At 40.4% G+C, this 21,868-nt stretch overlaps 1 protein-coding gene across 2 annotated transcripts in view; it reads right to left on the bottom strand.

Moving 5' to 3' along the window:
• Positions 1-21,868, bottom strand: part of PHEX (phosphate regulating endopeptidase X-linked) — a gene marked incomplete at both ends in the record, with an annotated part of 199,983 nt that overhangs the window by 174,236 nt on the left and 3,879 nt on the right. For both annotated transcript variants that reach the window (XM_081081267.1, XM_081081268.1), the window contains 2 exons: positions 14,147-14,308; positions 20,654-20,722. In XM_081081267.1, the coding sequence (XP_080937393.1) occupies positions 14,147-14,308; positions 20,654-20,722 (231 nt within the window). The remainder of the gene's footprint in view (positions 1-14,146; positions 14,309-20,653; positions 20,723-21,868) is intronic.

The raw sequence follows: 21,868 nt of genomic DNA, 5'->3' as shown, positions 1-21,868 counted from the left end.
CCGTCAGTCCTCAGGCCTATGCTCTATCCACTGAGCCAAACCAGTTAGGGCGAGGGAGCACTTTTTAAAGAAGAGCTGAATCACTGCTGTTGTTGATGGAAAGAAAACAATATTTTTGTGAGAAAAGAGCACTGATGATGTGAAATCAAAACAGACTATGAAGAAGTTTTAGGAATACCTTAACCAACCTCTTTGGCTTGCATTTTCCATTTTAATTATATTACTATATAACCCTTTCGATGAAAATAAAATTAAATTCTCAAGTGATAAGAAAGCATTGTGTAGTAACTTAGTCTTTCCTAGCATACATGAAATAATGGTACATCTTACAGTTGACAGTATTTTTGATTTGATAAAATGTGGTATTAATTTAGTTAAGGCTATGGATGACACAGCATTGCGTGTTCTCTGGCTTAATTTTAAATCAAATAAAGTTAACCAAGAAAACTGCATGTAACTATAGTGCTACCACTACAGAAGACCACGTATTTTTCTTTCTGGGAAATAATGTGTCCAGAATACTAAAGCTATGTTTGGATTTAAATCAAAGAAAGCATTATAAAAATTAGTCCAAATGACTCCAAAAGCATTTTAAGGACAACGGAACCTCCGGGTGAGATGAGACTTTGAATTCCTGAATATCAGGTCTCAGGGCAGAAACACACGTTTGGCCAAGTGGGAAGGTGGTGTGAGGCCTTTGGAGAGAGTAGCTTCGTGGGCGCCCTGCCACACCGTGGGCTATGCAGCCTTCAGACCTCAGCCGGAGCCACAATTGCCTCCTTTCCTCACCCAGCATTTCCCACGCATTCCCTACTTGACAAGTTTCACTCTGGCAATGACCTGCAGCTTTCAAACCCCAACTTCCTCTTCTCCACAGCTCAGAGTTTCCAGACTGACATCAACACCTTTGCCCTCAATTAAAATAATATAATTTTATGTCTTAATTTACTTGTACTTGTGTGTATCCAGACCAGTGTGTAGATCCGGGGGGGGGGGCAGAGGGAATAAATCTTTTCTTTTTTTACATTATCCTGGGACTCGGCAAAAATGTTGGCAAATGTAAATTGAGAGGAAGTCATAAATTAGCTAGGGCATTGTCTGGCATCATTTAATGTCAACTAGAAAAGCATATTACCAGAGTAGTTATTCTGAATGGTTCTCATTTCAGAAAGCTCATAGAATCTTCTCAAATGAATGGTGGCTACAGTTCTCCACCAAATTAGTTTTGGCATCATCCTTGAATAGGTTCTCAAACTTGGCTGCCTATGAGAATTGCCTGGGGAAGGTTGTTATCAAAAATCCAGAAGCCCAGGCTACAGCCAGACCAATTACATCAGAACCTCTGCAGATAAGACCCAGGCATCTGTGTTTTTAAAACTCCCCAGTGATTCCAATATGCAACCAAGGTTAAGAAGCACTGTTCTAGAACTACCCTATCTAATACAGAAGCCAGTAGTCACATAGGGCTATTGGGCACTTGAAATGTGGTTGGCCCACCAAGTGGTTGTTCCACACAGAGATGTGTTGCAAGTATGAGTATCGGATTTCAAAGACTTGGTAGGAAAGAAAGAATGTAAAATGCCTTGTGAATAATTTTTTTTATATTGAGTGTGTGAATGAAAGTATTTTGGATATGTCAGGTTAGATAAAATAAATAATTTGAGCTGCTTCCTTTTTATTTTTTTAATGTGGCTATTAGGAAATATGTGAAATGACATGTTTCTTGCATTTGTCACTCACATTTCTCTTGGACAACACTGCTTGGGAAGGTGCCTTTATAGTTCACTAGCTGTGTGGAACTAAGGGAATTACTTAAGTTCTTTAAGCCTCAGCTTCCACAACTATAAAATGGGATAAACTACCTTCCTAGTTGTCAGGGTTTTAACCAGGCACTAAGGGTCAACCCGTGTGAATTCTAATCCTAGCTCCATTACCTATTAGCTATGTGATCCCGGGCTGGTTATTGTACTGCTTGGTTGCCTTTATTTCCTCCTTTGCAAAATGTGGATAAATCTTACATACTTTAGGCTTACTGAGAGTGCCATTTAGAGAGTTCAACAAATAGTAATTAAGGCTATTATTTAATAAGGGCATCTCTATAAAGGGCCTCACCTGTTAGGCCCTACTCAGTGTGAAACATTCACTTACGAATTTTCTTTGGAATCTACTAAAGGCTCACTTCACAATAATGAGAAGAAATTCCCCCATTAGTAGTAAATTGGGGGAGAAATGAGAATTCTGCCACATTGTAAAGATGCTCAACCCATATACAACTTCAAGTTGCAATTGAAAAGTTGTCAGAATTGAGGGTGAGAGCATAGCTAAAGACATCTATCTCATCAGCGAGTTTGGAAGTGCAAGGATGAAATTTTCAATTCAGTCTTGCCATGCATTTTCATGTGCAACCATCTTTTTAATTGTTCTAATGCCTGAGTTTTGCCACTGACCAATCAGAAGTATAGTCAAGGTAAAATATTTGAGCCATTTCTCTAAGATGCAGGTTTCAAGGCCTAAGAAATCTGAGTCCTCTTGTTTCTGGTATGAAATCTGGATGATGCTTGGAAACTCCTGCAAAAATCCCATGTTCTCAGCTCCATTATTATTCTAGCTTCGGGCAACCAACAGCAAGAATACATGGGGCCCTAGCCAGTTTGGCTCAGTGGATAGAGCGTCGGCCTGTGGACCGAAGGGTCACAGGTTCAATTCCTGTCAAGGGCAGATACCTCAGTTGCAGGTTCCTCCCCAGCCAGGGCCCTGGTTGGGGCTCGTGCAGGAGGCAAACGATCGATGTATTTCTCTCACATCAATATTTCTCTGTCTTTCCCTCTCTCTTCCACTCTCTCTTAAAAAAATCAATGGAAAAATATCCTTGGGTGTGGATTTTAAAAAAGAATACATGAGGACCTGGAGGAGCTTCAGGAGTCATTACACCAACGCTCAGGTGCATCTGCCTCTGAATTGTTACCACCAAAGCCAGCTAGGATTTTTCTTCCCTTTCCAAACAGTCTTCCTTTTTCAGGGAGTGGCTTTCTAAAAACAGGTCACTCTTCTACTAGATTTATTGGAGTGATCACTTTGTAAGGTATATAACTGTCTAATTGTTATGCTGAAACTAATGTATACCTGAAACTAATATAATGTTGTATGGCAACTGTAATTGAAAAATAAATTTTTAAAAATATGCAAGCCCTCTGAACATCTGCAAAGTAAAGTACACTTATACACACCGACCATGCAAAATGAGGCCTGGGTATAGGCAGGCTGAGAAGTGTCACTGTAGGAGTATATATGTCTTTCTCAGGATGCACATATCCTGTGTCATTAGTCATGTAGAAGAACTTATATTTAGTCAAAAGAACCTAAAATCAGTTGGCAATCTTCTTAAAATATATATATATATTTTATTGATTACAGAGAAGAAGGGAGAGGGAGAGAGAGATAGAAACATCAATGATGAGAGAGAATCATTGATAGGCTGCTTCCTGCACGCCCTACATTGTGGATCAAGCCCGCAACCCAGGCATGTGCCCTGATGGGAACTGAACCATGACCTCCTGGTTCATAGGACACTCAACCACTGAGCCAGGGCCAGTTGGCAATCTTCTAAAATAAAATATGTCTTTCTTCCTACAACATTCAAGCTAACTAGTAGGAAACTTTTCATAATGTGTTGCAATATTTATGCTACAAAAATGCCCCCTCATCTATTTTTCCAATCCTTTTCTTTAGTCAGTATTCCCATGTGTAACATATCTAGGCTGTCACTCCACTTTCAGCAAGCTCAGCATTCTCTGTTGCAAGGCAAAATCTCACAAATGGATGCTGACATTCTTCACCCGCCCATCTCACTCCTGTCATTTCTCACCAACAGCCCTGCTCATTCCTTCCTTCCAACAAAGCCAAGATATATTGATTTGATCTTCTCCTTAGAATTTGACTCACAGAACTTCCAATTTTATAATCCCTCTCATGCCCCTACCCTTTCAAGCTCAACCAAGAGTCCCTATCTTCAAGATGAGCAAGCTCTTTCACATACCACATAATATGTACTTATGCATAAAGACTCTACTTGGTATATTACTATTTTCAATCATTTGCACTCTTTGCAAATATTTGTAATTACACCACAATAAAAACTGTACCATCTCTAGTTGGGCATAGGCATGTGGCAGCACTCAGTAATTTCATCTATAAATATATTTATTCCTTGGTAGAGGTAATCCCATAAAGCTTGCACTTAATCAGTTCAAGACTTGGCACAAATCTCCAAACACAAATCTCTGGTTCCATTTAATATCCTTATAAACACAAATTAACTGTCAGTAATGTACTCATTATCCAGGGATTCTAGACAGTGGACTGTTCGAAAATTGGGTTTGAGTGGACCCATGGGGCCATATAATAGCCAACTCCACTCAAAACACCTAAAACAGGATGCAGCAAAAGGCTGGAATTAAATAAAACTATACCTTCATAAGGTTTGCCCCAGCAATCCTTACGTAGGCAGGGGGTTCTTAATCTTCCTTGTGCCGTACATCCTGTGGGCAGGCACTTAAAACCTACAGACCATTCTCAGAATAATGTTTATGAGTGCATAAGAAAAGGAACACAACTGTAACCGGGTTGGCTAAGTGGATAGATCATCGGCCTGCAGACTCAAGGGTCCCCGGTTTGATTCCGGTCATGGGCACGTACCTTGGTTGCGGGCACATCCCCAGTAGGGAGTGTGCAGGAGGCAGCTGATCGATGTTTCTCTCTCATCGATGTTTCTGACTCTCTCTATCCCTCTCCCTTCCTCTCTGTAAAAAAATCAATAAAATATATTTTTAAAACAAGAAAAGGAACACAGATTTATAAAGGAAACCAGTTATTCGGAAACAGTTAACAAAACAGTTGTTTTACTATTTGACATCATGTTTGTGATACTTCATTAACTCATTAAATAAAATCCAGCATTGGGTCTAGCCACGTTATGATTTTGAAGTGGTGATGTATGTAAATAATATCTTAAGATACTTGTAACATCTGTATTTAAGAAAAATAACAATGAGTTGCAATAAAAAAGTGACAGCTAATAATATCAGAGTTTGTTGCTTCAGTTCATAATTAAAATGCTAAAGTTCCATCAAAAGTTAGTAAAAATAACGGTGCATTTTTCCCCATGCAAGTTCCTGAATTCTATCAAGTGCCCTCTTGAGGGGTTGTGGGCCTGGGTTAAGGATCCCCTAGGGATGAGAAAAGAAAGGGGCATAGATGTAATTGTTTTAATGGCATCTAAAGAGGATCTAGAGCAGCCTACGATGACACTCTTTCTTATTTTCCCTGATTCCCCTTTCCTCTTCTTTCTTTTGCTGTAGGAGTAATTTAAAACTCACATTCCCCAAAGAGTGTGTTGTCTGACCAATTTGATTATCAAGACCTTGCAGGATTCAAGGTAAGGGCCATGGTCTGTCAATAAAAGTTAGGAATACACACAGATATCATAACCTATTGTTTTCCCTCCTAGGCCTGCCATTTTCAGGACCAGCTGCCTTATTTACAAGTATGTAATACTTTTGAAAAAAAAAAAAAACTAGATCACAATATTTTACTCTAGTAATGCTCTAAAGTTTTTTTATAAATTCAAGTTATAAAATTTGTATTTGGCTTTGAAACTAACATTTCTTAAGCATCTATTATGTGCCAAGAGCTTTTAAAACATTAATTTAAGCCTCATGAAGTTAACAGTAATAACAGATGCTAAGTATTGAACCCTGTGCAGAAGATATTCAGCACATCTCAGTCAATTCTTCCAACAGTATAACCAGAGAAGAAACTGAGGTACACAGGGGAAGTGATTTGCCCACTGTCACATAGCCAGTAAGTGGCAGAGCCCCAATTTTTTTTCAGAGACTGAACTTGACCACTATCCATTGAGCTCTGATTTCCCTTGTTGTAACTTATACAAGACCACAGCACCAGGGAGTCTTGGAGCTGCGGGAGGACTCTGGACTGGCTCACTGTCCTCCCTTCCTGAGGCCTAGAACACAAACGGAGAACAACCAACAATTACCCTTCCCCTCCTGTCAGGGCCAAGCTCTGGTTATATCTCAGGACTTTTCTGGGAGAGCATGCAGCATCCCAGGCACAGGAGGAGGGGGAGGAAGAGGAGATGAGAAAACCACTTCTCCCTGTCCAACCAACCAGCCACTCCACCTCAGCACCCAGCCGCACAGAGTGCATGATCATTCTCTCCTTTCTTCAACAACTATTTACTCGGCGCCAACTATGTGCCAGTCACTAGGCTGTGTGCTGGATCACAGTGAAGCCAAAATGGACAAGATTCTGGCTTTCAGGAAATTTACCCTCTGTGGGGTGACCAGGTGGGGAGTGGGAAAGGATGACACGCATAAGAGAGAACATGGAACAAGTAAGAAAGTACAGAAACAAGATCATTTCAGATGGTTATACATGCCACAAAGGACAAACTTACAGGTAATAGGAGTCAGAGAGACTGGGTAGGAGTAGGGGGTTATCTTTAATAAAGATGTTCTCTGACCCTTCTCTATCACTGAAATAAATTTGAATTCATTCCAAGATAACTCACCTTTCTAATGACCTCTTCAGGGCTTTAGAGCAGCACTGTCTCATAGAAATATTATCTGAGCCACATATGAAATTTTTAATTTTCTTGTAGCTGCATTTAAATAAGCAAAACGGGTGAGATTATATATATTTTATTTAACCCAAAAGATCTTAAAATAGTATCGTTTTAATATGTAATTATAAAATAATCAGATATGTCACATATTTTAAAACAAAGTCTTTGAAATTTGATATGTATTTTACACTCACAGCACATCTCAATTCCAGCCAGCTATATTTCAAGTGCTCAAAGCCACATGTGGCTAGTGGTTACCATAAGTGAACAGTGCAGTGCTAGAGTCTTGATTACCATACCTATTGAAACATTTTGTGATATGCAGATTTTTCATTTCCACAAGGACAATCTTGGGAGCTTTATTAATCTCTGCACTTCTGTATCCTCCTATGTCTAACATGATACCTCTTGCTAGATGTGAATGAGAAAGTGTAAATTCTGGTTGCTATTGACAATAATCTTACACCAAACAGACTTAGGAGCATAAGATGGTGGACATCAGAGTAGAGAAAGAAAGGAATGTGATCCTTAATGACATAGTTCAGCTGCTGGATCAACCCTTACCTAAAGTCCACTAGGCATTTTGGTTACATAAGCCAGCAAATTTTTCTTATTGTTTAAGCCAGCTTGAGTAGGCGTTTTTGTCATTTGTGACTGAAAGCAACTGCTGCCAGGAAAAAAGTAAATGCTCAGTAAATAATCTTTAGTCCACAAATTAATTAATATGGTCACAATGCTGTGCATTTCTATTTAAAGTGAATGAATTTCTCCCAAATTAAAGAGCATACTCAGAATGGATGCAATGAATAGATCTGGTTCTTATCAAGCAAAACCAACTTATTTGTAATATTAACCATTATGACAGAAGAACTACATGAAATCCATCTGGCTAAGATCATATCTTAAAATCAAATGCTTGGAGCATTTAAGAGTCAAAAAGTAAGACAAGGAAATATATGGAGCATGGAAAAAACACACAAGAAGAAAACCTAAAATGCCAACTGCGAAAACTACTAGAACGCAAGCTTTTACACATGGTAGCCATTCTCATGGCCTCTTTACTTCCTTCAGCCAGTGAAACAGAACATATCTTAAAGCTACATAAATATTCTTCACAGTCTTCAGGAAGAAATTCATTTCTATATTTGAAGTGAATATCTCCTAACAGGAAATTTCTACACTTTTAAAATTTGACAACTTCTTTCCCCTTCCTCACACTCCATGCATCCCCACCCCCACCCGAACTCAGATGGTGTATGAAAGATTAGGAAAAATGTGAACAACAACAAAAATCTTTCCAAGTAAAATCATTTCATTTGACATTCTCAAAGTCCTCTATACAGGCCCAAACCTTCATGCAGGACCCCTCTGTGCATACAAGAGTGATGGTGACATGTGTATAATCTAGCAATCTTTGCTTCCTGTGTGGCCACATGGAAAAGAGCCAGCATGATCAGAAAAATGGAAATCTTCTCTGAGTGGGCACACCCAGTCTGCATAGCAGATTCACTGAGGCTTCCAGGGCCTGAGTTTCCACCAGGAATAAAAAGCCCACCACAATGGCCCCACCGCATCCCCATTTTGATTTTTCCAGTCTGATATCATTTATTTCAAAAAACTTAATGATATCAAGGCTTAGATTGGTAATTCATTACATTATGTTCATGGTATGAGGAAAACGCCACTGTTAACTGTATCTTCACTAATCTGATCTTCCTAGTTATCAAATCACTTTACTGGAGCTAAACTGAAGTTTTCTTTTATCTGTAAAAGTTGGTTTGGCTAGGATTATTTGTAGGGGGGAAAAGAAGATTATAGAGGGTTATTTAATTATGAGAATCATTTGGATCTCAACCAGCAAGTATTTACAAATAAACAACTGATCTATGAATCACAATCATCTTTCTCTACTCATTAATGCATAGCCCCTACTTCGCTTTATTGTTCCACTGATGCTGTCTGTGCTTGAACATAATAATATACTGCATTTCTTTACGAAATATTGGCAAAGATTGTTATTCCATAATAGAGATGAGCTGGCCCTACCTTGAGTCATCTGTCTTCTGTTTGACACAAGTGTTCTATCTCACTCATTGCCTCATGTTTCATAAGTGCTCATTTGCAACATTTTCATCTGCTCGTTCATAAGCAATGCATGCTGTGTCATCTCCATGGTCACATAAAGACAAATTTGGGAGGTTTTGTAGGAAGGAAATTTTAAGACATTTAAACACATGACTATATTCAGCTTTTTTTAAATAAAATCCTGATTCTTGAAGAGAACAAGAAATTATTTTATTTTCCAAGTAGAAATCTGAGTCTTATACGCCATTTAAAGACAAAATTCACAAAGCCAGGTTGCTGACTTCAATAGAGGGCAATTTTTCATCAGCCAGGTCTGTCAAATCCATTTTATTTCACAAATTGGATGGCCATATCTGTGTGTTCTCTATCAGACATAAGAAAATGGTTTTCTTTTGATTGGTAGTATTGCATTTTATTTTTGGATGTTCTCTTTATCGAGGGTGAGAAAAAATATCTAGACAGTATTCAATATTTTTGAAAGCACATGATATTTACAAAGGATAAGACCAGAATAATACTTAAGAGTTTCATAGACATTACTTTGTGAGACTCAGAACTATCTTTGAGATAAAACTGAGGAGCAAAGGACAAATATTTATTAAGGGCCTGCTATATGAAAGGAACTGGACTGGATAATTTATATGGGTCATCTCCTTTAGTCCTCACAAACCCCATGAATTGGGTATTGTTATCTCCACTTGAAAGATAAGAAAAACTTGAGCTAGCTAAGTAATTAACCAAAAGTGACACAGAAGAGAAATGAAAGGGAACCAGGATTCAAATCCAGTTCTGTGGCTTCAAAACTCATGCTCTGAGTAGCTTACAGTAAGGAAAAAAAAAATTGTAAACAACCTAAGTGGCATCATAGGAATTGCTTAATCAGGGGTGGGGAATGTCTGGCCTGTGGGCCATATACGGCCTGCAAAATCATTTAGTCTGGTCCTGCCAAGGCATTAGGGATGAGCTAATTAAATATTTGACCAAATATAGCAGGCTAATTTTTAAGTTGATGATTTTGCATGGCCCACAAATGATGTTAAAAATACCCAAATGGCTCCTGGTATAAAAATGGTTCCCCACCCCTGGCTTAAATAAACTGTAATCCTATATAATAAAAGGCTAATATGCAAATTGACCAAACGGCAGAACGACCAGTCACTATGACGTGCACTGACCACCAGGGGGCAGATGCTCAACACAGGAGCTGCCCCCTGGTGGTCAGTGTGCTCCCACAGGGGGAGCACTGCTCAGCCAAAAACCAGGCTCACAGCTGGCGAGTGCAGCGGCAGTGGTGGGAGCCTCTCCCACCTCCTCAGCAGTGCTAAGGATGTCCAACTAATGAACACCCCCCAAGGGCTCCCGGACTACAAAAAGGCACAGGCAGGGCTGAGGGACCCCCCCTCCAAGTGCACAGAATTTCACGCACCAGGCCTCTAGTGTATCCATAAAAAGCAATCATGGAAAATGATGTTATAGGTCTATTTTTATTTACATGAAAAGATGTTAACATGTAAATATCAAGTAAAAAGAGCAGATTATAAAAAAGAGAACATATTATATGATTCCTTTTAAGTTACACATATAATTTTATATGTATATTTGCAGTTAAAAAATTATAGCTAGGTGATGGGATTTGAAGTATGTTTCTTCTTGTTATTCATTTATAGTTGGTGTACAATGAGCTTCTATTGCCTGGATGCTTGGATGAATGGGCAGATACAGTGAGAGATATGTAGATACATAGATATAGAATATATAAAGAGATATAGACAGAATTTAAAGATCTAGTGTTTAAAAACTAAGATTGGAGCCACATCTGATATTTGAAAAGCTCTATTATACACTTTAAGAATACTCATGTGCAACATACTTGTAAGAGTTCAGAAAAATATATCTATAAGTCTATCTGTATATCAATGTCTATACATTTATAGATATATTTTCTCACTATCTATATGTAAATGCATTGATATAAACAGAATAAAACAATATCTACACATTTATAGAGACAATGACAGAATATTATAAAACAAATATAGCAAAATGGTAGCAATCAGGGAATCTGGCTGAAGAGAATGTTGGAGTTTCTTGTGCTATTCTTTCAACTTTTCTGTAAATGTGAATTACCTCAAAGTTTAAAAGTTTAAAAAAGTAATACACATTTTATATTTCAAATACATAGTCTGGTACAAGATTATACCAATTTAAAAAGAGACACTACACCACTATTTGGTCTCCTTATTGGCACTTGAAACAAGAGCCTGTGATCAATTTTTTAATTCACCCTTTACAGTGTTTGTCACAGAATAACACGATTTATTTGGTTGTCTTCCCCAGAGCACAGAAATATATGGGAAGCCTCCCATTTTGTTTCACAAGGCCAGCACAATTTTAATAACAGAATTGGACAAACCTAGCACATAAAAATTCATGGACCAGCGTGAATCATAAATATAGACACAAATGTAAAAAACAAATAATAGCTTATTCAAGTCTAATAATTCCTTAAAAGAAAATAATAAATCATTCACAGGTAGGGTTCATTTCAGGTTTATAAGGTAAAGTCAGCATGAAAAAATCTAGAGAATTTAAGAGATATTTCATCTGACTTTCTTGATAAATAGTAAAGAGAGGTTTTTCTTTCACAACTCCTTTTTGTAAACTAGAAATAACAGAACAGAATAAAGAAGACTACCTATTACGAGGAAAAATATATTTGAGGGGGAATACTAGAGACATTACTATCCAAGCTAGAAATATGAAAAATATACCCATTATCATTGCTATTATTCAACTCTGTTCTGGAAGCTCTAGGCAACATAGTAAAAGGAAATTATAATTACTTCTTAATTTTATGATAACCTCTCTAAAAAATCCCAAAGAAGCCACAAAAAGCTATTAATTAATAAAGTTTTAATCAGATCCAATACAGTATATCAAACCTTTATGCCAGACATCGCAAGTTGGCAAACTTTTTCCATAAGGTTCAGAGAGTAAATATTTTAGGGTTTGAAGGCCATACGGCCTCTGTAGCAACTATTTAACTCTGTCATGCAAAAGCAGCCATAGATAATACAGAAATAAATGTATGTATCTGTCTTCCAATAAAACTTTATTTACAAAAATAGGCAGTGGGCCGGATCTGGCCCACTGGCCACAGTTTGCTGACCCCTACTTTATACCACACAAAAAAAAAGTCGATGGAGAAAAGTTACCATGTCAAACAGCAAAACAATATGTAAAGACCTAGAAATTACTTTCTAAAGAGCGATTCAACTATATGAATCAAAATTTAAACTATGAATACTCTTTCAACATAACAAGTGCATTTCTGGGAGCTTATACTAAAGATATATTTAGGGAAGGACATAAAGATGTGTACACATGGATATTTATTATAGTGTTATTTGTAATAGGAAAAAATATCTCTTACATAATCCATGTCTATGGAAAATACATCATTTTTAAAGGTGACAAAACAGTATGCATATCAGTTAATTTTTAAGTATATGGGTGTGTGATGGCTATGCATATGTAATCACACATGAAAAAAAATCCTGGAAAGATATATACCCAATTGCTTCATCAGCAGCTACTCCTCGGGGTGGACTTATAGGAGGCTTTCCTCTTTCCTTTTGCATGTTATTTTTGCTCTTCTCTATTTCCCATCTAAGCTTGGAAATGAAATTTTTCATTTTTAAAAGAAGTAAGCAAACAAAAAACTCCAGTGCTGCTCTGAACAATTTACTCTTATTTCTATGAATTTTAAAGAAGCCTGTATACAATATCCTCCTCAAATAAAACACATCAATACTGATTTTAATTTTTACATTAAGACATCTCCAAAATTTTCTTTAAATTACTAACTGTTTCATGCCCTGAAGATGGAAATCTTTTTATTGTAAGTAATGTAAAAGGAGCATCTATCTGGAAATCTTGTCTTTCTCTTATTCTTCAGTGATATTTCTGCACACGTGATTGGATTTTGAAAGCCACAGAAGGGAAACAGGAAATAGGCAAGATTGGAAAGTGATGGACCAACCTGAGGTAATATCTTATAGGGAAATAAGTATTAGCAAATTCATTCCTTGAAGTCTTATTTATGGTTGCATAGTATGGGAATTTCACCTGTTGGGTTGGGGTAAATCTCTGACATTCTTGAAAATTCTCATTTATAATTTATGATGACTAAGTTCGGGTCTCTTAGTAGAAAATGTAAGTTCATATGGTCTACTTTTTTTAATCTTTATTGTTGAAAGTATTACATAGGTCCTCCTTTCCCCGCCGCATAAACCTCTTCCAGCCCACTCCCGTCCTCCCCCGACCCCGCCCAGGCCCTCACCACCCCACTGTCTGTGTCCACGCATTATGCATATATGCATTCAAGTTCATTGGTTGATCTCTTCCTACACACCCTCTCCTGCCTACATATGATTTATAGCTAGTGACATTTAAGCATGTTTTCCCTTACAATTGATAACAGTTATCTATTTTACCATGTTTTGGTTATAGTATATCTATAAATTGGTACATATTTGATTTTCATGTATTTAAAATCTTGGAAAAAAAGAGTTGGGAAAGAAGGGAAAATAATGATCCCTGTAACTGCTCAGAAATTCTTTGTAGGTATAAATGAATGCAAGTCATATAGTATAACTAACAGTTACCACAAAGAGGAAAAAACATTATTTTTGCCTTCTCAAAACACCGAACTTATCTGGCTTTGAAATCTACCAATTTCCCTCCTGAAATGGCGGTCTCCAATAGCTCAGCATAAAAATTAGATCCATTGCAAACAGAAGATCCTCTGGCAAAAGACATTTTCAACTTTTGAAGGGTGTGTGCACACACACCTATGTGAGTATGTGTATGTACGCACATGTGAGTACGTGTGTGTGATCTTGTTGTTGCAAGAGAGGCCATGGGAGAAAAGACAGTCTCCCCAGAGCCAAGTTAGAAGTTAACAGGAACAATATGACAAACACAAAGGTCATTCAGAGTTCTCAAAAGTGATGTCAAAAAACAATGAGGTGTCAAGTATATTTTGTAAGCCATAAAAATCTAGGACACAATGAGCAAGTGATAAAGTTTGCTCTGAACACAACAGACAAATAAGTACATTGATATAACATGGTTTGCATTAACTATTCCTTTGCTCCCAGTCTCAATCAGATATTATTTGTCCTTCAGCAGCAGAAATTACTACTGTGAAACATGAACGTAATGACTCAAGCTTGTATTGAGATCGGGGAGATTGGAATTCCACAACTTTCCTCCCAAGCTTCCATTTTTAAAAATCTTGAACATGAATTCAGTATAGCTAAAAAGTGAATAGGGAAATTATGGTGTTTGGGGGTTGTTTTTTTTTTGGTCAAATACTGATCTCTGTAAAGCGTGTCACTATCCCCAGTAGAAACTTACCCTTCAACTTGAGGTCCACATTATGTCTCAGCCAAGGATAAACCCCATAGCTTGGCATATCTTCGGGAATCGGATTGCTGTTTATCCAGCCATCACAAGCAAACCGGAAGAAATTATCACAAGGGTCCACGGACGGATTTACTTTACTCAAGATGGCAGCAGCTATGTAAAAAGAAAATCATAGGATTAATGACAATCACTGAATGCTGTGTATTGGCCTCTTCCAAATTAAACAATGATTTCCTATCTACCAGTTCCCAAGCCTTAGCTTTTACATTTCCCTGAATCAACTGCTATCCAGTAGTGAACTCTGGGTTGTAGAAGGCTGCTAACTTGGCCCTATACGACTCCTTGGCTAGAGAGCAAGGCAAAGTGGGCATTCTAGATGAGGGACCCAAGGCAGGGGCCTCTCTTACCCAGGTCTAGGAGCAGAACTGAGTATTTGTATAAGTTAACAGAAAGACAAAATAGACTGATGTATAATTTTTTTCCTCTTTCATAAGTCCACACACAATTACATATGACATATAGTCGATAGGTAGGAAGTTTGTACAAATGTAAATGTTTCCATGAGCTTTCAAAACCATCTTTCATTACAAAATGAGAAGGTTCCAATATTCCCAACATTGAACTCCAACTCTCTTCCAACTGTCATACAATTGCTTACTACCGCTCTAGCACAGAGATATCCACCAACAAATTTTTTTCAGACAGCCAATATTTTGATATTGGAAAGATGACATCCTAAGTAGTTTTCATACTCTCATTAATGCCAGAATACATTTCTGTTCAAAGTAATGAAAACCCAATGAGTTTTCAGCTAAATGTGAATAAATTGCCCCCCAAAGTAAAATCTGTATACATTTAGATACACATGTTCGTTTGGCTACATGTGTGGTTCCTCCAGGCTTAAAAGTAAGGCTAGATATTTCTCTTGCCTAGACTTTCTATGAAAATTTCAAACATCATTTTGTCTTCAATAAAGTAAATAATATACAAACACCCTCATTTCTATAGGACATCAAAATTCCTATTTTCAAACTCCCCCCAAAAAAGAACAAAGCAAAAAAATTGATTGTCATTAATCCTATCTATGGTTTAGAAGTTTGATAAATTTTAAATTGGCTTAATATTTTCATCTTTCAGAATTCAGTTTTATCCAATTACATTTTTACTTACTGCTACTATATTATTATTATTTAACATGCAAATGTACTAGGACACACAAAATCTTCATTTCAGTTTCTTTTTAGTTATACTGGCTGTGCAGCCACAAAATGAATCTTCTATGTGACACCTCAGGATCACTGAACATACAAGTTTCAGTCCCACACAATATTTACACTCACACAAAGGAACCCCACACACATTATTTTTTTTTTTTTTTGCAAAAAGCCTTATTGTTTCCATTTGGTCCAATGCATGGGAGAGGGCTTCAGGGTGGTTAAAGGAATGGCTAGTAGTTTCGGGAGAGGCTCAGGCAAAAGCCAGACCCCAGGGGAATGCAGAGGGCCCCACACACACAAAGGCCTCTGGGCTCCACAGGCTTCTGGTTGTGCTTAAAGATGGGCCTTTCAAAGAGATCCTGCCCAGCCCAGCCTGGGGGTGGAAGCCTGCAGATGTTAGTCAGGTGGTCACTCATCTTGATGAGTTTCACCTGATCATCCAGGAAGCCGTTCTGCAGGAAGTCCCGCAGCTGAGGGTCTGTGACTGCACGGACAGAACCCAGGGCCTGGCGCAGGTTCCTCTCCCAGGCCAGGGCGGCTTCCATGGCGGCCTGAGGTTCACCCACTCACTGTGGGGAGGCTTCAACACGACCTGGAGAGAATGCGGCCACCTCGCTGGTTTTGCATCTTTAAGAGATGCTCAGCGCCCTCGCACTACTTTTCCACGGACTCTTGGAAGAAGCGGTCCCGCCCTCCAGAGCCACATTGTCGAGGTGGAAACAGGAGCCCAGAGAGAGGTGGGTGTGGGGGGCCCGCAGGTGCAGGTTGGCCCGGCGGGTGACCGCAGCCTCCACCTCGGTGGAATAATTCTGACCAATGTGGGAGCTCATGGCTGTTCGGCAATAAGGAGTTAAGGTAGAAAAAAACAAACAGTGTGTTGGCTGGGCCCGGAGGTGGTTCAGAAGGTGGTGACTGGATGAGACGCTGGAGAGTGGCCGGAGGCTGGAAGAAGGGGTGTCCCAGGGTCTGTTCCGTCCCAATACTGTAGAAGCAGAGACAGATCCGGGACCACCAAGGACACTCTCACACATTTTTATTCACACAAACACATTGCTTTCTCGGTGCCTCCCAACCCTCAAATGTAGCCCTCCCCATCTTCTCAGTATTCTTGCAGGTACCTAGAAAAACTGCAAGGTCAGCTCCAACCTCAGCCCTGATATAAAGTGAAGGAATACATCACTCACTGAATTTGGAATTGAGCCCGGTGAATGGGGAAACTCTAGCTTCAGCCTCCAAATTCATCATTCACATTTCCCAGCTGGGCACAGAGCTGCATTTTGAGAAGGGAACTGTGACTTCAAATTGCAAGGGACCATACACCAAAACTCCTTTCCCCCCACTCAGCTTCACGGGGAAAACCCAGACTCTTGTTTTAATAATAATAATTATTATACATATATATACACATATATGTATATATATGATGATGAAGGAAACCTGTGTTATGTACTCTCTCAAGTTATCTATAATAATAAAAGCATTGCCCTAACTGGTTTGGCTCAGTGGGTAGAGCGTCAGCCTGCAGACTCAAGGGTCCCAGGTTTGATTCCGGTCAAGGGCATGTACCTTGGTTGCGGGCACATCCCCAGTTGGGGGTGTGCAGGAGGCAGCTGATGGATGTTTCTCTCTCATCGATGTATCTAACTCTCTATCCCTCTCCCTTCCTCTCTGTAAAAAAAATCAATAAAATATATTTTTAAAAAATAATAATAAAAGCATAATATGCTAATTAGACCTTCCTGGCGACCTTTCGGACAAACCCGGGGCTGCGAGGGCCGAGGCAAGCCACCGCGCCTGCAAGGGCCAAGCCTCTTGTACAAATTTCATGCATTGGGCCTCTAGCTGTATATAAGGTGAATTGTTATGTGGTTTCCAGCTAATGTTTATGTAGTACATATGGAGGCATCACCCCATATACCAGGCTGAGTTTGTAAGTTTAATCAGGGCTCAAGAAAGAGGGGGAGGGGGATGGTAATAATAATAATAAATACTGGGCATTTCCTCTGTGCCAGGAAATATGCTAGCCCTTTCCAGGCAGTATGGCATCATCACAGACTCCAGAGCCAGACTATCTGGATTTGAATGCCAGCAATACAATGCAGTAGCTCTGTAACCTCAGGCAGGTTACTTAACCTCTCTATGTCTTAGTTTCCTCATCTGTAAAATGCGGACCATAATAACACCCCATAGGATTTTCAAGATAATTAAATGAGTAAATATATGCCAAGTGTTCAGAACAGTGCCAGAGACACTGCCAAATAATACAGTTGCCAGGTAAAATACAAGATGCCTAGTGAAATTTGAATTTCAAATAAATGACTAATTTTATAGTATAAATTCATAGCAATTATTATATGGGACATACTTCTGCAAAAAAATTACTGGTTGTACGTGTGCAACTCAAATTTAACGGAGCATCCTAAATGTGTCTGTAGCTAAATCCGGCAACCACACATATAAATTTTTAGTACTATAATTCCACGAACACTTATCTGAAACTTGAGGCCAGATGTTTCAGAGCTCATAGATTTTCACATTTTAGAAAAGTTATACAGTGCATATACCACAGATTATATAACAGAACGCCTCCAGCAACATCTGGAATGGCACTCCTGAAACAAGCACATTAAGAATTCTATTGGGAATGTATACATATTCTCATAGAGGGAAAACAAAGTCTAAAACAGCCTCACATAAGTTAGGATCCAGTTTTGCCACCACAGGAGTTGAGATCAGGTCCAGTCTTGCCAACTGAGAATTACCATGCTCTCTAGGTTTGGGGTTAAGGATCTGGAATTGTGGACCTGGATTACTACTACCACAATCATTATTTTCTTATATTCTCACTGGCATGATAAGTGAAAGCTATTATCCCCACTTTACAGATAGTGAAACTGAGACTTAGGGTGTCTGTTGTACTTAACTCAAGATCATGTGGCTTTTAAGTGGCCACATTATGCTTCAAACCCATGCCAGACTGTTTGCCCTTCCCCACTATCATTAACATACCCGTTCCTTCATTCCTTCATTCCTTCTTTCCTTCTTTCCTCCACTTCTTATTTTGAAACACCGGTTAAAATAGGAGGAAATAGAAAGGGTGAAGAAAGGAGATTGATGGGAGAGACATCTTAGAAAAGGTTCCGAAGCCAAGTACTTTCTAGCGTGCTGCACCCACATACACACATAGCGCCCACGCATGCATGCACAAGGCGCCCAGATATGCACAAACTGCATACTCACGTGCACGCACTCGCGCACACACACGCACACGCACACATGCACACGGCACCCGTGGATGCACGCACGCACGCAGCACGCACAGATGTGGCATGCACGCACATGCACGTGGTGCACGCACACGCACGCACGCACACGGCACCCGTAGACGCAGGCACGCACGCACGCAGCACGCACAGATGCGGCATGCACGCACATGCACGTGGTGCACACACACGCACGCACGCACGCACACGGCACCCGTAGACGCAGGCACGCACGCACGCAGCACGCACAGATGCGGCATGCACGCACATGCACGTGGTGCACGCACACGCACGCACGCACGCACACGGCACCCGTAGACGCAGGCACGCACGCACGCAGCACGCACAGATGCGCATGCACACACATGCACGTGGTGCACGCACACACACGTACACACACGTCACCCGTAGACGCAGGCACGCACGCACGCAGCACGCAGATGCGCATGCACACACATGCACGTGGTGCACGCACACGCACGCACGCACACGGCACCCGTAGACGCAGGCACGCACGCACACAGCACGCACAGATGCGGCATGCACGCACATGCACGTGGTGCACGCACACGCACGCACGCACGCACACGGCACCCGTAGACGCAGGCACGCACGCACGCAGCACGCACAGATGCGGCATGCACGCACATGCACGTGGTGCACGCACACGCACGCACGCACGCACACGGCACCCGTAGACGCAGGCACGCACGCACGCAGCACGCACAGATGCGCATGCACACACATGCACGTGGTGCACGCACACACACGTACACACACGTCACCCGTGGACGCATGCACGTACACATACACACACATGTGGCATGTACACACATAAGCACGTGGTGCGCACACGCACACACGCCACCCATGGACACACACATACACACAGACATGCGGCATGTAAGCACAAGGCACGAAGGCACGCACACACAAAATGCACATGCACGTGGCTCCCACACACGCACGCACGTGGCACATGCATGCACACGGCATCCGCGCACACAGCATTGCTCTGGTCCTTCCCTTGGCCACCATTCTGCGACGTGTTCTGCAGGTGTTCTGCAGACCCCTGTGCATAGTGGGGCTCATGTGCTTAACTTATCCTATGGCTTTCTCTTTCGAAAACACACTAGTGTCCCTGCCCACCTGAAAAATGGGGGTGGGGCTGGAAATCTAGGCCCTAACACTGGTTTATGGAAGGAATCTAATAGCTGAGGCAACTTTAAGTACTCAGCTTCACTTTAAGGAATTCACTGATATACGGCCTGATCACCTCAAGAAAAATTTGACTTGTAATGTGGAATAGAAGGACCCAAAGAGACTCCAGGTAACCGAGGAAGCATGGATTTACAGAGAATCCCTGCGTGGACACAAGCAGGGTGGACCCACTAACCAGAAGATTCAGAAAGACTGCTTAAGATAAATAGGAATCTATCGAGTTGAGGCCATAGGAAGGTCAATGGTCTCGATCTTTGGGCCTTAAAGAGAGGCCATTCAGCTTTCCAAGCCCCTTTCTGATTTCCTTATACAGGAATACCCTGGGGGGGTTCTTTTTTTATTAAATTTATTGGGGTGAGACTGGTTAATAAGGTTATATATTGTTTTCAAGTGTTTTATTGTGCTTTGCTTTATTGCTCTTCACAGGTGTTGCTTTTTTTACAAACTGAAGGCAAGACCCTCCACCGGCAAAAAGACTACAACTCACTTTGTTGCAATACTCATTTTATTGTGGTGGTCTGGAGCCGAAATCGTCATATCTCTGTCTGCCTGCAATGACTTGAAATACCGCACAGCTGTTTTTTTGTGTTTTTTTTTTTCAAGGAAAAAGAAAACAGGAAACCTGCGCTCCACAACTTCACACCCAGATTTGAAAGTAAACTTAAAATTTCATCAAAATTGCATTTCATACTTTGTAAACCTCAAGCAAACAGGACACTAAAAATACCACCTGTTTTCTCTTCCACTCCCCAAGGTACCATAATTATAACTTGACACAGGATGGAAAACTGACTTACCAGCTTCGATGCATTCTGGCTTCAGGCAGTACTCCTGTTTAGCTTGGAGACTTAAGAAACCTTGACTCACTGAAAAAACAAGACCAAAATAAAGAAATGACTGCTTGAAGCAGATCACCCTCAGGTAACCCACCATCAGGCACATATACAAGACATTTGATATCAGTTCATCCTTCTCAGTATTGACACAGAACTAAAAAATCCAGTTGGCTCAATATCACAGAACCAGACTCTGGTCATTAGCTAAGTAACCTTGTGAGACTCTTGGTTGCTCTGCAATTCAATTCTCTCAAACATAAGATGATTGGGCACCATTAGACCAGCGCTTCTCAGAATGGGGTCCCCTGAGCAGTGGCAACAGCATCACCTGGGAATTTGTTAGAAATGCAAATTACCAAGCCCTGCAGTCCTTCTGAATCAGAAACTCTGAGGTGGGGCCCAGCCATCTGCATTTTAACAAGTCCTCCAGGGGATTCTGATGCAGGCTCATGTTTAAGAACTACTGGGAAAAAAAAAAACAACAAAGTACTGGGCTAGAAGATCTCTAAAGTCTCTTCTATCTCCTATTATCTATGATTTAAGTCTCATAATTTTACTCTTTTGTTTACAACTACATTCTGGTTTTAGTGATGGGAAAATTGAAACGTCATTTCCAACAAATCCTGAGTGGAAAGAGAGAGTTCTGGGTCTTATCTAAACCATCCATATAGATATGGCCCAAGGGGGAGGAAGGTAATATATATTGTATGTAACTCAGTCATCTAGCAAGAGAGCCATTATTTGCCTGCTTTGTACCCCACACACCCTCCTCCCTCCAGACCCAGCCTAGCTACCAGACAGACGCAGCTCCATGGACCAAGCTTCCAACTACTTCCACCAACACAAAGCAGAACAAAACCCCTGCAAGATGGAAACAGCTTTCCACCAATAGCTCACTTTCCCCCATCTGGTGCAACATTATCTAAATGGATTTCTGCGGGAGTACAGAAGGGTACCCATTTGTAAACTCCAGGTAGCACCTGGGCATTAGCAGATGTGAGCTTAGATTTCAGAAATATTTTTGGTAGCCGAAGAACTGGTGGGGAATTCATTATCACTGGGCTCTGTGGGCAGAACTAGGGAACCATTTGGAGATGTGGCTGTGGGGAGATGGAAGTTGGGGGTGGAGGGCTCTTTGTGGCATCCTCAACTGAGAAGCAGAATCAGAAAGCGTGG

The sequence above is a fragment of the Myotis nattereri genome (genome assembly GCF_964212035.1).
Source record: "Myotis nattereri genome assembly, chromosome: X".
Classification (NCBI taxonomy): domain Eukaryota; kingdom Metazoa; phylum Chordata; class Mammalia; order Chiroptera; family Vespertilionidae; genus Myotis; species Myotis nattereri.
This window is presented reverse-complemented; position numbering and strand designations above follow the sequence as displayed.